This window comes from Mixophyes fleayi, chromosome 1, assembly GCF_038048845.1.
Source record: "Mixophyes fleayi isolate aMixFle1 chromosome 1, aMixFle1.hap1, whole genome shotgun sequence".
Taxonomy (NCBI): Eukaryota; Metazoa; Chordata; class Amphibia; order Anura; family Limnodynastidae; genus Mixophyes; species Mixophyes fleayi.
In genome coordinates, this window is record NC_134402.1 from 425,549,999 (window position 1) to 425,564,829 (window position 14,831).

The 14,831-nt window shown below is 41.1% G+C and overlaps 1 protein-coding gene across 2 annotated transcripts in view; it reads left to right on the forward strand.

The window, feature by feature from the left end:
* Nucleotides 1–12,243, forward strand: part of ITGA1 (integrin subunit alpha 1) — a 131,104-nt gene extending 118,861 nt beyond the window's left edge. For both annotated transcript variants that reach the window (XM_075183947.1, XM_075183936.1), the window contains exons 26-30: nt 948–1,052; nt 4,663–4,767; nt 6,773–6,865; nt 8,980–9,096; nt 11,377–12,243. In XM_075183947.1, coding sequence (XP_075040048.1) covers nt 948–1,052; nt 4,663–4,767; nt 6,773–6,865; nt 8,980–9,096; nt 11,377–11,421 — 465 coding nt within the window. In that variant the 3' untranslated portion in view covers nt 11,422–12,243. The remainder of the gene's footprint in view (nt 1–947; nt 1,053–4,662; nt 4,768–6,772; nt 6,866–8,979; nt 9,097–11,376) is intronic.
* Nucleotides 12,244–14,831: the final 2,588 nt, after the last annotated feature.

Here is a 14,831-nt window from a genome sequence, read left to right on the forward strand (position 1 = left end):
CATGCCCCCTCTCTGCCCAGCAGCTTCACCCCCTCTCTGCCCAGCACCTTCACACATGCCCCCTCTCTGCCCAGCACCTTCACACATGCCCCCTCTAGGGCCTGCACCTTCACACATGGCCCCTCTCTACCCAGCATCTTCACACATGGCCCCCTCTATGCCCAGCACCTTCACACATGCCCCCTTTCTGCCCAGCACCTTCACACATGCCCCCTCTCTGCCCAGCACCTTCTCACATGCCCCCTCTCTGCCCAGCACCTTCACACATGCTCCCTCTCTGCCCAGCAACTTCACACATGCCCCCTCTCTGGCCAGCACCTTCACACATGCCCCCATCTTACACTGCAGCTTCAATCTCACACACACTAGTTCTCCGTCACAGTACCCCTTCATCTTACCTTTTTCTACCTCTTGTGACTCCAGGAACAGACAGTGTGCAGGAGCTGCAGCATTTGTGACAACCATAGAGTTCCAGCAGCCTGCCTAACACTGTGTACCGCTGCGGTCACGTGACCCTGCTACCATAACAACTTCCCCACTCACGACACCCGGGGGAGGGCCGCAATTTTTTTCCTTTCTCCCCCCCCCAATCTGGGCCCCCTGAGAACCGCTAGGCCCTAGGCAGGTGCCTAGGTTGCCTAGCGGTAAATCCGGCCGTGGTCAGATTGGTGGTCAGTGGTCTAACACACACTGCTGGTTGTAGTGCTCACATAGTGTCTGTTCGAATAGGAGAAACAAAGGTTTATTCTATTATAATTGGACACCGTTGGGTTCCAAGTACCGGGTGGAGCATCTGGGGAATAGGTGCTGGGGAGAACACTGTTATACTACCCTAGACATAGTATATGAATAACTTAAAAACCTGTTGTTTCTGTTTATATTTGTATGCTTTTACAATAGCATAATCATTTAACATCACCTAAACATATTTTATTTGTTGTCTCCAGAATGTGAATTGCAAGACTGCCCAACTTTTAGATCCTTTAAACATCAATTCAGTAACAACGCATGCGGTGCAGAAATTTACAGAAAATATAAAAGACACAATAGTGGTAAGATTATTTTATATATTTTTTATATAGAGGGAAATTAATGGTAGCTTTTAAAATATAAAAGTGTCAAGATCAACTAGAGCCAAAATACAACTTAATCTGTGGTACAGTATACCAAGGAGCACCGAGAGGAGGGGGGCGAGCAGGTACAAAGGCATGCCTGTGGAGTGGGAGGAGCCTTCTACCTGGTGTGGCCACACCCCTTCGGCGGCTATGAAAGGGGAACCAAGAAGTTGCTGTACAGGGGCCTGAAAATCCTCTTGGTGGCTCTATCTATTGTCTACACTTACAGGAGGCTTCCATTTTGTGGCCTAAACACAGCCTATTAGAGGAATCGGTGAGATCACTGAGGCCCTCAAGGCCAAATATTCATGAGGCTTTAGTCCTTTGTGAAGGCTTCGATCATGTCCTCATCTACTGCTTCAGGTCGCAATATGAGGCCCCTTCTGTTTATAGAGTACTACAGCGTGACAGGTTCAATTTAAGTTAATCCAGAAATACAGTACGATCCATCCACAAGTAATAAAAGAGGCTGTTAATTTAAACTATTTGATTTAATTGATGATATTTACACAACTCCTTTTTTTACCATATTGCAGCTCATTACTCAGTGATGTCTTTAGTTCCTGGTGAATTCATAAGTACATTTTAGTGGCCTGACAGGCAATATTCTAACAAATGTTGGTTTAATCCACAAAATGTTCTTACATTTTAAAGGGCATGGGCTGGCTGAGCTGGTGGCCTGGTGCCATAATTCGGGGTCTTAGCCACTTACCATGTCCACCGCTGTCATATCACGGCTATCCAGGTCTCTCCTGGTCACCTGCGGTAGTCTCAAGCACCATTTCTTCATTTCTAGACAAACACCTACTGGTTGTCATGCTGCATTGGTGAGGCCATCTTGAATTCAGTCAGGTGACATTCCAGCCCAATCAGATTTCAGCAGCTGTGATCACAGGATCTGTGCAACCAATAGGTACTTGGAACAGTCTATTTAAACCTGCTCATTGCCAGAACAACACACTCTCTCCTGAGGACAGTTCTTGGCTCCAGTCGTTTAGAGCACAGTTTCTGAATACCCTGCATAACCAAGCGATCATCTCTTTGTGAATACCCTGCATTAACAAGTGATCACCTATCTGCAAGTACCCTGCATTATCAAAGTGCATATCTTCCTGCAAGAATTCTGCATTCATCGAGTGTGTTTACCTCAGCAAGAACTTTGCATTATTTAGTGCTTATTCTGCAGTGCTTGGTATTTTGATGGTATCACCAGTTCTATACCTGGGGCTGGTTCTTAGTCTCTAGGGCTCATTTCCAGTTCTGTGTATCTGTGTGTGGGTCCCAGGTCTGTGGCTGTCTCACATTTCTTTCAGAGTTTCGGTGTGTTACACATTCTGAGTTCCTAATAGTGGGTTCCAGCCGGAGTTGAGTTCCCATGAACAATTCCAGAGTGTTGCTACAGCGAATTCCAGTTCCATACTCTGGCGCAGACTCCGGTCCTACACTGCAATCCTGCTAGTGCTACTCAGTGCACTCCAGGTGTGAGGAGGGTTTATCAAGGCCTCCAGTTTCTGTCACACTCCTGTTTTAGCAAGACCCAAGGTCCCCAATCGGATCAAGAAATACAGACGACCGTGACAGCAGGGAAGCATCTGATCCTCGGGTCCATCCCATAGTGGGCTACTTTGGACTGGGTATCTGGGCTACCTGCATATTTTTCCATTAAAATATTCCTAATAGGCTGCTGAGCTGAGAATCGCATCCCGGGCTAAAAGTGGCTAGCCCTCCCCTGTTAAAGGGCATCACAAATTTAGATATCATCACCATTTAATTGCAATTGCATTGTCGGACTGACTGCCAAATTATGCAAAAAAACAAATCACACATAAAATCAAAAGTACATAGGTACAAAAAAAAGTACATAAGAGAAGGACTAAGAATGTGCAGGCATGAGACAGAGGGTAGAGAGGATCCTGCTCGTGAGAGCTTACAGTCTAGAGATAAAAGGCTCCACACTCTTGAAATGTGTTAAACTATGTGGATTAATTGTAACATATTGACACAGTTAAGCCCCTCATTAAGGTTACAGATGGGAGGAATTGGAATAAAATGGTTATTGATAACTATTATAGCTTAAACTTAAATTAGAGTAGGCTGACTAACAGTACCTGGAAATGAAAGGGAAAGGGAAGAGTATCCCTCTTTGATGGAAGTGTAGGTACCACACACACAAACACCTATCTGCACCACTACCGTGACATTCCAATTCTACCGAGAGAAAAGCTATTCACACTGTAGAAATCATGGTGGGGGAAGGCATGAATATAGAGCGCACAAATGCCCAGCCCCAAAGACTGAGAATCCCTTCTCTCTAAATAATGTCGGATATGCCCTACAAAAAGTATATTTAACAAAGATAAGGAAGATAAACAGAAAGTATGACCATTTGGGTCGCTAACATATATTGATATTAAAAAAATAATAAAGGGTACACAAAAGTGGACTAAACATTTAAAATTCATATCTCCCTGTTGCTGTTTTCTCACAGTGGTGGAACTACCATTGGTGCAGCTTGTGGGATGCACCGGGGCCCACGGAGATAATTGGGCCTGCTGCACGGGGAACTAGCGAGCTGTGCAGAGAGGGGACTCCACACCACGCCGCCAGTGGGTGTGACCAGCATGCATGGGGGCGTAGCTAAAATTTTAGACAGTGCTTGGCTGCTCTCCATCTCTTCCTATCCCCATAATATACATGGGCAATGCTGCGTGCACTAATGTTAGGTGCACACAGTTCTCCCTTTTCAAGCAGAGCTGCGTGAATCGGGAGCAGGGTCCAGCCACCTCAATTATACAGTGCCCCAGGCTTGGGAGGGGGGGTTTCCAGGCACTAAGAACCCCCCCCCCCCCTCTGTTTGCCTATGCTGTGGCCCTGGTTACTTCCTCCCGCTTCCCTACTCTGGGGCCCACAGCTCGCTAGTTCCGCCTCTGTTTTCTCATATGACAGTCTTTCATGTTTCTGCTGCCTTTAATATTGGAAAACAACATTATACTTATAAGCTCTTCTGCAGCACTAAGAAGGAGGGAGGGGGTCTTGCCGAATGTTTGCTTTCTTTCATTAGCCCCATGTGCTGGCTGGATTCTTCTAGAGACAAGTATTACAACAGCTCTAGTACTTCTGCATTATCTAAGCAGAACTTTCTTTAAATGATTTTCAATTAATAGTGTTATCAATGAAGTTCAACATAGAGAATTGGGTAAAGACATTTTTTTATTTATTGGTAAATGACTTTACATTCTACAACGTATACTGTATATGTGCCTGAATACTCATTAGCTTGGGTTAAGCAGATTGTCAAATTTGATTACTGTAATAAAGCATATAAACACATAGGAATATAAGGAGTAAAATTTAAGTATATTGATATCACACAAGATTTCTGAATCCATCCATTTCAATTCAGGAACTTAAAAATAATTTAGAGAAAAAATAAATGTTGTAAATCTGGGATGCACATTTGTCAAACTGTAATTTGGGTGGCAGTGAGCTCATCTTTGTATGTATATGTTTAATTATGATTTGTAAATAATACGCTATTATAAAACAGGACTGCAAGAGAATTAAGTGCCCTGCGTTCTACTGTACTGTGGAGCCATCCGACTACACTCAAATCAACATCTCAATGAGAATATGGAAAGCAACGTTTATTAAGGTAATTGTATAGTCTCCTTAGCTTTGCCAGTGTATCACTTTTAAAGGCATACTAACCTTGATTTTTATTTGATTCATGACAAGTAGGCAGGGACACACTTTAGGCTAGAGATGCTCACTGACCCCCGTGAACTAGTTTTGGTTTTGGAACTGGATTAGCTTCATGTTTTGCTTTCGGTTTTGGCAAAACCGCCCTCGTGTTTTGTGGTTTGGGATTTTTTAGAAAAAAATCCTAAAATATGCTAAAATCACATATTTTTGCTCTTTTTTTCCCCTACATAATTATTAACCTCAATAACACTAATTTGAAGTCATTTACAGTCAATTTCGACCACCTCACAGGTCACAATATTATTTTTATACACTTTCAAACAAAGACTGCAGCGACCTGGTTGGATGCTAAGCGACGGAGCAATAACTCAAACACACCGCAGTAACTAGCACATCTAGGACACATTGGCACACAGCAGTGGCAGAAAAGAAAAATGGTGCAAGATGGTATCGTCCTTGGGCCCAACCGTTATGTTGAATCTTAAAAAGGAATCAAAAAATTGCGAGATCCGACGACGTAACAATGACGTTTTGCCTCATTTTCTATTCTGAGGGCGTGTGAAAGTACCGAGCTGGCTCGGCTCGGTACTCGGATCCCCTAAGTTCAGGTGTGTTCGGTTCTCGAGGAACCGAGCCTGAGCATCTCTACTTTAGACAAGTGAGGGGCAGCATGTGGCCCTCTGAGGCTCCACCTCTGGTCCCCAGCTCCTTCCTGCTTTGTTCTCAGATTTGTTATATATAGCTTGTACCTCTTGTTTAAAATGCCTGATAACACGTTATTACAGATAGATATCTCTTTCTTTGATTAAATGTATTGTTTTAACTAATAGCTGAGATTAAAGTTTATGTACTGCCCTTTTGAAGGTTAGAGGGCCACGCCATGGGTTCCCATCACTGCTTTAGACCCTAAAGACATACTAACCACAATAACAAATATATTTAAATTTATGTATTAGATTCTGCAATATTCCTATATAATACGATATCTGCAAAAAACATGAGGTTCTTAATGCACAGTTTGATCAGATTGTGATTACTATCTACCATGACAAGGTGACCTCCTTCAGATGGCTGCTTACACTGACCATTCATCTCCCTGCATCTGCCTTAAGGTTGTAGATGATGATAGTAGAACCTAGCAGAAAACTCCTCTAATTAAATACACCTATGAATGAATGGGTGGGGTGCTAGGCCTAAGTGAAACAAGTCACAAAGTACAACATACTCAACATTGTAAAAATAATTCATAAAAATATTCATGTTGCAGCCATTCCCATAGTTCTTATATAAAGTGTTACAAAGTCTGCAGGTTTTAGCTTGCCTACAGAACCATTGTTTTTGTCTTCCCTGAATGCTCTTATTTCATCCTAAAACATCTTGCTAAACTCATTAGTTTGTGATAATTTTTGAACAACACTACAGTTTGAGTCCAACATCATCATCATCACCATTTATATAGCGCCACTAATTCCGCAGCGCTGTACAGAGAACTCACTCACATCAGTCCCTGCCTCATTGGGGCTTATAGTCTAAACTCCCTAACATACACAGACACAGGTCAATTTGTTAGCAGCCAATTAACCTACCAGTATGTTTGCGGAGTGTGGGAGGAAACCGGAGCACCCGGAGGAAACCCACGCAAACACAAGGAGAACATGGTCGGGATTCAAACTCGTGACCCCAGTGCTGTAAGTCAGAAGTGCTAAGCACTAAGCCACCGTGCTGCCCATATACATTACATTGTACTAGGTGCAATTAGTTAACAATTTTGTTATATTAGTTTGCCTTTAAGAACAGTCCATGCTTAGGGCAATCAGTCAAACAGACCTTGCCAATTGTACGCTATGAAAACTGGTGTGACTTCCATTTGATGGAAGTAAATCCTGCACTGGCTGATGAGCATAATAAGACGGTATTTCCTGCAACATCAATTTAACATTTACTCTGTTCTGCAGGCCACTATCCACAGTCTGAATCTTGTTTTACGCGCTGTGCTGAAAAGTGAGGATCCAATGTTAGTCCTAAACAGTGAGAGTGAAACTCACGAGGTAAGTTCAATGGTTGTTACAAAAACAAATGATTTAAAATACCTGTGGTGTGAAATAAAGTTATGGTAAAAAGTAATAGTAAGTACAAATATAACTGTCTATATTTAAAGAGTTAATTTTCAATAGTCTTGTCTGATAATGGCGAAGGCATATACAGTATATGTTTGTGTTTTGTTAGTTTAGAGCAATTGTTACCTTTTCAAACATTATGAACTAGTCACACATGGTTTAAACTGCATAGTGTTGATGCCCCTCTTTTCATGCACCCAACCTCCTTCAAATATCATATTTCTATTGCACTCACCACCGGTCCCAGGATATAATTCTTTACAATTGGCCGGTGCTAAAGTCTGGCATCGGAGTGACTACACCCCTTCTAGACTTGACCATGACGTGCCCACACAAAGTAGGTCAAGGAGTCCTCCACACAAAAGGACCAAGTGTCAGGTTGCTTCAAAAGGGGCAGTGACCCGTGGCCGAACAGCGGTAGCACCATATGAATTAGTCGTTGGCTGCAATGCTGTCCTGCCTAAGTGCCTCATCTGTAACAGGGAAGGAAGATGTTAGTGACAAACATTAAAGTAAGACATATGACACTAGCAGGGTGGAAGGGAAGTAGTCTGTGCAGGAAACAGAGACCCAGCATCCATTGGGGGGGAGAATATACAGTGAAGCTTAGAACCCTCCCTGTGGATCTTATTGGACGGGTATGCAGATGACTTAACCCCGAATGGGTAAGTGCATGACGTTATACACCCACATGATTCTAAATGCGTTTGGCTTATGCACTCTCTTGTCATAGAACCATTGCGGAAAGTCTGCACACAATATTTCCCCTCTCACGGTGGACATGGACAGACACCCAGATTAGGTAGACGTTACAGTAGAGGTAGATTGAACGTGTGCGTGGGGCAGTCTATTAGTGATGCTGACTCTGTACATATACCAGTTGAAAAATAAAGTCAGGGTATTTCCACAGCTCTCTGCTGTTAATGTGCTTTTCAGCCCCAATGTAATGCCTGAAAATCACACTCAAAATAGAATAAATGGTTTCGTATGTGCTTGTTCACACCATTGCATTTTAAAATGGGTTCTGAACATATTCCCAGAGCAAATATGTGAAGGAGCCGTCATATTATTTTAATTATAAACAGACAGTTTTATGTTAATTGTCCTCTAAGTAATGTGACGTCTCCAATCTAGAACACATAGGATCACCGGTACATATCAATCACAGTGATGGCACGTCTTATTGACTATTTAACTAACTATGTACATTTACTGGAAATATATATATATATATATATATATATATATATATATATATATATATATAGTAAACAAGAAAGGACATAGATTCTCTACACTCTCCATGTACAGACTCGGGTGCACGAGAGGGTTGCCCACCTTGTATAGACAAAACACAGGGATACTCTGCACTCTCCAAACACATAATTAATCCTGTACCAACTACTTTTCTATTTTGAAAACAGGGAACATTAGTTCCACATATTGCGATATAAGTTAAGCTGACCAACTAACGCCAAAGTCTACCCATTCAGTCCTAACATGATCAAATGCTATGCTATTTTTATCTGCGCTAAAGGCAGTCTAGCTATATTCAGTCCACTGATGGCATAGTCAGTTTCGTATTAATCCCACCTTTTGTGTTTGATCTGCCTACACTTGATTTGGTCCCGCCCACATGAAGCCACTTCCAGATTTTTTTCAAGGGCTACTTTATGTTCCCAATCCGCCCCTGAACATGTGGAACTAACATTCTCTGTTTTTAATATAGAAAAGTAGTTAGTACAGCAGCAATCATGCATTTGGAGAGTGCAGAGAATCCCTGTTATCTAAAACCTAAGAAAGTATAAAATTAAGAAGACGTAGAAAAACACCCTAAAATCACCCTACGCTTCAAGTAAATTAAGAAAATAAATGTACAGGGGAAATTACCACAATTTTTTACTATGTTACATATTTTAAATGTCATGTATACATGGGGGTCGTTCCAGCAAAAACTTTATGTAAAGTAAAACATAAAACTTAAAAATCATGAGTCATATGAGCGACTCCGTGTTTATTGAGTGTTTGATTTCAATACCTTGCAGACAATGATTAAGATATCTAAAGAGCTGGAGCACAGCAAGGTGCCACTTTGGGTCATTCCGCTGAGTATTATAATCGGGCTTCTCATATTAGCCCTCATCATATTTGCAATGTGGAAGGTGAGTATGAGTCTAAATATATCACAGAGTTGTCACTGTGTTTATGATCACAGTAACATACAATCAGCCTTTATGTACAGTGTGCTCATGGTGACTGTCCTCAGGGGCGGATCTAGAAAAATGCTGTACCCGGGGCGATTTAGGGGGGGGGGGGGGCGATTTAGGCCCCACCCCTTTCTAACATCTTAGGCTGCCGACGGCTGCACACTATGTGTAGGTCCGTCCAGCCGTGACAGGCAGGGACAGTGTGCTGCCCGGCTGCTCTGATTGTGTTTTAAACACAGTCAGAGCAGCCGGGCAGCACACTGTCCCTGCCTGTCACGGCTGGACGGACCTGCACATACTGTGCAGCCATCGGCAGCAAGTGTCTGCTAGGGGGGGCGACCCTGGATCCGCCACTGACTGTCCTACCATTATCCATCTCCTCTGCACATAATAATATAATCACATAATATAACACAATGGGGGAGCTACTAGTAAACTTCTGTTCAATCATGGGGGCAACTGATCAGCATTCATCAGCCATAACACAGTGCCTGGATACAACAATTTAAGTAAGATATTCAAAACTTTAATCATTCAGAAGTAAAATGCTGATCACATTAATAAACATCTACAAAAACAATGAAGAGCCTGATGCAGAAATGTTTGCAAAGTGGTTGTTAATTATGCTAAAAATAACACACACAAGAACAGTGAATGTCTGCCCATAGGCGGAGACGTCTTCTTGAGATGCATCCAACTCCGCATCAGCAGCATATGCTCCTGGTTTATGTCAAGTCATCATAATTAGCCCTTATTTGCACCTCCAGCAAGAGCAAAATATACGGGTGTAGTCAAAATGTCAACAGTCAACATGATGACAACATCATTTCGACAGTATTATGTCTACATAATCATATTGTCGATATAGTTAAAATGTCGACATGTAAAATGTGGACAGATTCAAAATGTTGATATAAATAAAATGGCAATATGTGTAAAAGAAAAATAAACGGCAAGATATGTAAAAACAAACTGCGTCCCGCCGTTACTCATGTCAGACCGCCCCTTGCCCGTGTTTCACCTCTCCAGACGCAAGTGCCAGATACGCTCATATCTGCATTGGCGCATATGCATCCGTTCTCTATGTGGGCATGCGCAGTGCAAATTTGTCAATTGTACGCTATGCAGACTGGTGTGACTTCTACTTAGCATCAGGCCTTAATAGTACATATCGTCAATTTTGAAATAAAATATATATATATAGGAACCAGGGCATAACTAGACATTTGTGGGCCCCATAGCAATGTTTTGGAAGAGGGAAGTCATGTCTATCTGGGTTGCACCTCCTCCATCTATTGTAGTTACGCCCTTGACAGAAATTGTGATTTATAGTCAGATAAAATTGCCAGTGACCTGTACACGAAGACTTATCACTATGTAATTACATGGTGTAAGATACATCATCCCTGGTACTGAAACTGTACTATGGAAATTATACAACAGTTCTGTGGTTGCAATCAAAGTCATTCTTGTAAAGCGCTACGGAATATGTTGGCGCTATATAAATAAATGATGATGATGATGATGATATATATCATATTCAATAGCAATGAAAACAACACTCCTTAGATGATACAAAGGTCTTAGGGCTAGATTTACTAAGCTGCGGGTTTGAAAAAGTGGGGATGTTGCCTATAGCAACCAATCAGATTCTAGCTTTCATTTATTTAGTATCTTCTACAAAATGATAGCTAGAATCTGATTGGTTGCTATAGGCAATATCCCCACTTTTTCAAACCCGCAGCTTAGTAAATCTAGCCCTTAGACTTTATATCCACTGGCATTTGATTTGCATTTAATAATCCAAGATAAAATGCCAGTGAATCTCACAACGCAAACATATTTGACATATTTGACTCGCGTTGGTACATTCGCACAGGAGGCCAATAGAGATTTAACGCAGCTGAAAACCGCTATGCAACGTGAGTGAAACCACATGAACGCAAGTAAAAAGGTGAGTGGGTACGCTGACATTGGAAATAATGTATTCCAGTGTCAGACCCATTTACATACGTTACCAGCAGGTACTAACAGGACAAATGCTAGTAAACCCCTGTATATTAAAACCAGTAGGTATAAGGCTTTAGTGAGAAACAATGCTGGTGCTTATTGAAAAATATGTTTGAGCACTACAGATCATTTGTGAAAGTCACTGCGATCAATAAACAATTATTAAATAAATTATATTTACTGAAATTATATAACAATAATTGTTTTTGCTTCTTTATTTTACAGCTTGGCTTCTTCAAAAGACCGCTGAAAAAGAAAATGGAAGAATGAGAAAGTCTTTATTTTTTAAAACGCATTCTGTTAATACTTGAACATTGTCTCAGCCTCACAGCCCGGCTGACAGAGCTCATTTTATTGCTGAAAGGCTGCTGCCTTCTGCGAGGTGGGCAGTCAGCGTTGTATAGCTTGCCGACAGTCCATCTCCCGGCACAACAGCATCGGTGAAAGATGCCAGTGAACTCTGAGAAGAGCATCGTTTATCAACTTTCCGAAGCTGCCCAGAAGGGCAGCCTGATTTAAGGTGCTCACCTTGCCTTATGACCGGCACGGTCCTGTTTTCAAGGGTTTAATGTAATTAGTTTTTTCTTTACTCTGCCTATTTCTTCATATTAGGTTGTTGTATGCATTGATGGGGCAATAGCTTTGGCAAGCAAGACAATGGGGGGAATTCAATTAGCCAAGTCTCTCCGGAACGTCTGCGAGACACTCTGTGGCGGAAATTGGATAGAAATCTCTGCTCGTTTTTCTTTGCACCCGATAGAGATGCGAGGAAAAATGAGCAGAGAGTTCTACCGTAATTGCCGGCAATCTGCGCGGTGTGATGTTCGCGTGTCACATCACCAGCAATAGAATTCCCCCAATGTGTCAAACTGCATCCCTGTCTATGTGTGATAGCTGAACAAAGGACACAAAGTGCGCACAGCAGGCTGTGGGTAGAACCCATATGAGGCGGTCTGCGAGAAGGCAGCTAAAATTATAGGAAAGTCCACTTCCTGATACATAGCGAAAATTCAGCGCTCAAAATAATACAGACCTTACTTATGCTGGTAACTGTATGTGTGTCCCTAGTAATAGGTCAGATCTATAAGTGGGATGATACAACTAAGTCAAGAGAATGTGGCTGGCTGACATTAAGATAAAATAGATTTAATTAACAAGTGGCATAATATAAACAATAATAATGAACACAGTATGAAAATCATATATGTTAAAGCAAAACAGTGTCCATGGGTTCCAAGGTCACAGAAGTGATCAGCCCATAAGTCCAAATACCAAGGCTAAGAAAATTCTATAATTGTGGCCACGCTTAATAGGTAATCAGATAATGAGATGGAATATAGGACACAGTCCCAATACCTACGATGATGCCCAGTGGATTAGTCCTGATACTCATATTAGAGCTGACGTCAGTTGGTGGTGGAGGACGAGTGTCTGTTGTTCGTGACACGGTGTGAGCTGTTTGCTGTCAGGGGGTAGCTGTGTGCATTCCAGCGTAGAGCACAAGTGGCTATAGCCAGAAATTAGTGTGATTGGCCGACCGGATTCGTCACAAGCATGTGACTTCTTCAAGGCTTGTGTTATAGACGGATTGTTCTCTGTCTTATATAGTTCCTACTTAAGTGTGATAGGTCAGGAATGTTCGTCTTTTATAGTGCTGTTAAGTTTCTTAACTTAAGAAACTTCTTATTTAAGTCTACTGGACAAAACCATGTTACAATGCAAGGGGTGCAAATTAGTATTCTGTTTTGCACATAAGTTAAATACAGACTGTTTTTTCATGTAGCACACAATAAGAAGTTTCTTAAGTTAAGATCCTTAATGAATCAGGCCCAACAGTTTGATTTCATTATCTACCACTGAATGTATTTCATGTGCTAGATATCAAAGGTGAGGACAAAATAGTGGGATAGAATAATTTATTACCATGTATAATTATACCCACTAAAATAATTACAACACATAACAATTATGGGACAACGATACAGTCTGATCTTGAAGCAGGATATTAATGGCAACTGCACTATATCAGACGAAAATTGCTGACCTATCACACTTAAGTAGAAACTATATAAGACAACAGACAACAATCCGTCAATAACAGAAGCCTTGAAGAAATCGCATGCTTGTGACGAAACCGGTATGTCAATCACACTAATTTCTGGGTATAGTCACTTGCGCTCTTTGCTGGAACGCACGCCGCTACCACCTGACAGCAACGATCTCGCACCGCTTCACGAACAACGGACACTCGTCCTCCACCACCAAATGATGTCAGCTCTAATAAGAGTATCAGGACTAATCCACTGGACATCATCACAAGTATTGGGACTGTGTCCTATATTCAATCTCATTATCTGATTACCTATGAAGCGTGGCCACAATTATGGAAGTTTCTTAGCCTTAGTATTTGGACTTGGGCTGATCACTTCCGTGACCTTGGAACACATGGACACTGTTTTGGTTTATCATATATGATTATCATACTGTGTTCATTATTGTTGTTTATATTATGTCACTTGTTAATTAAATCTATTTTATCTTAATGTCAGCCAGCCACATTCTCTTGACTGAGTTGTATCATCCCACTTATAGATCCGAGCTATTATTAGGGACACACATACAGTTACCAACATAAGTAAGGTCTGTGTTATTTTCAACGCTGAATTTCTGCTATTTATGTGTGATAGGTAACTGGGAGCTAACTGCGTGGAGTTTGTATGTTCTCCACGTGTTCCTGTGGATCTATTCCTGGATGCTTCAGTTTGCTCCCGAAGTCCAGAATCTTATCTTCAGGTTAATTAGCTTCTGACTAAATTAGTCCTTTTGAGTGTGTGCACTGATTTGTGCACCTGTGGTGGTAAATTCGATTGAAAACTCCACTGTAAAGAATAAACCTTCTCTGATTGTACAACGATGCGTTATATGTTGGCGTTATATAAATAATAAATTAATAATAAATTAATAATTATTACATGTGGGCAAGTAGCCGTGTGAGGCCACTAGATTATCAGTGCAGGTGTTTAGCAGACCTTCCTGTTTCCTATGCCTGGTACACTGTCTATCCACTTAACTGAACTATTATCTGGAATCCCAACCTTAAAATGTAACCAAGAATCATTTTAATGGTTCTATAAAATCATAGAATATATAGATTTAAAGGAAACAATAAATAATTGTACCACGTTTATTAGTATGATACATAAGGTACTAGATCCCCTTCAGTCCTGGATACCCTTTAATGGCTAACTTTAAGGACCAATAAATTAAATTTTACTTTATATTAAATATTTTACTTTATATTGAATTTATATTTATATTGAACCAAAACATAACAGATACATGTTAAAGTTGCCATACATTGAGATATTTTCCATAAAGAGTAATTTCTGAATTTCTAAATGAAAAACCACAGTGCAAATGCGATTTTTTTACATCAGTCACCTACTTTTAAACAATTGGATGGCGTTTTGCAGCAAGGATAATATTGTGGCATCTGCAAAGGTAAATGTTTTAGACTGGCCAATGGAAGGCGTAGGATGGATTGGGAAAGTTTCTTGATGAGTATGGATAAGACACATGAGTGTGACTACTTTTCATTATCATCATCGTTTATTTGTAAAGCGCCATAAATTCCGCAGTGCTGGACAGTCGGCGTACAAATCACACAAATACACATTTAA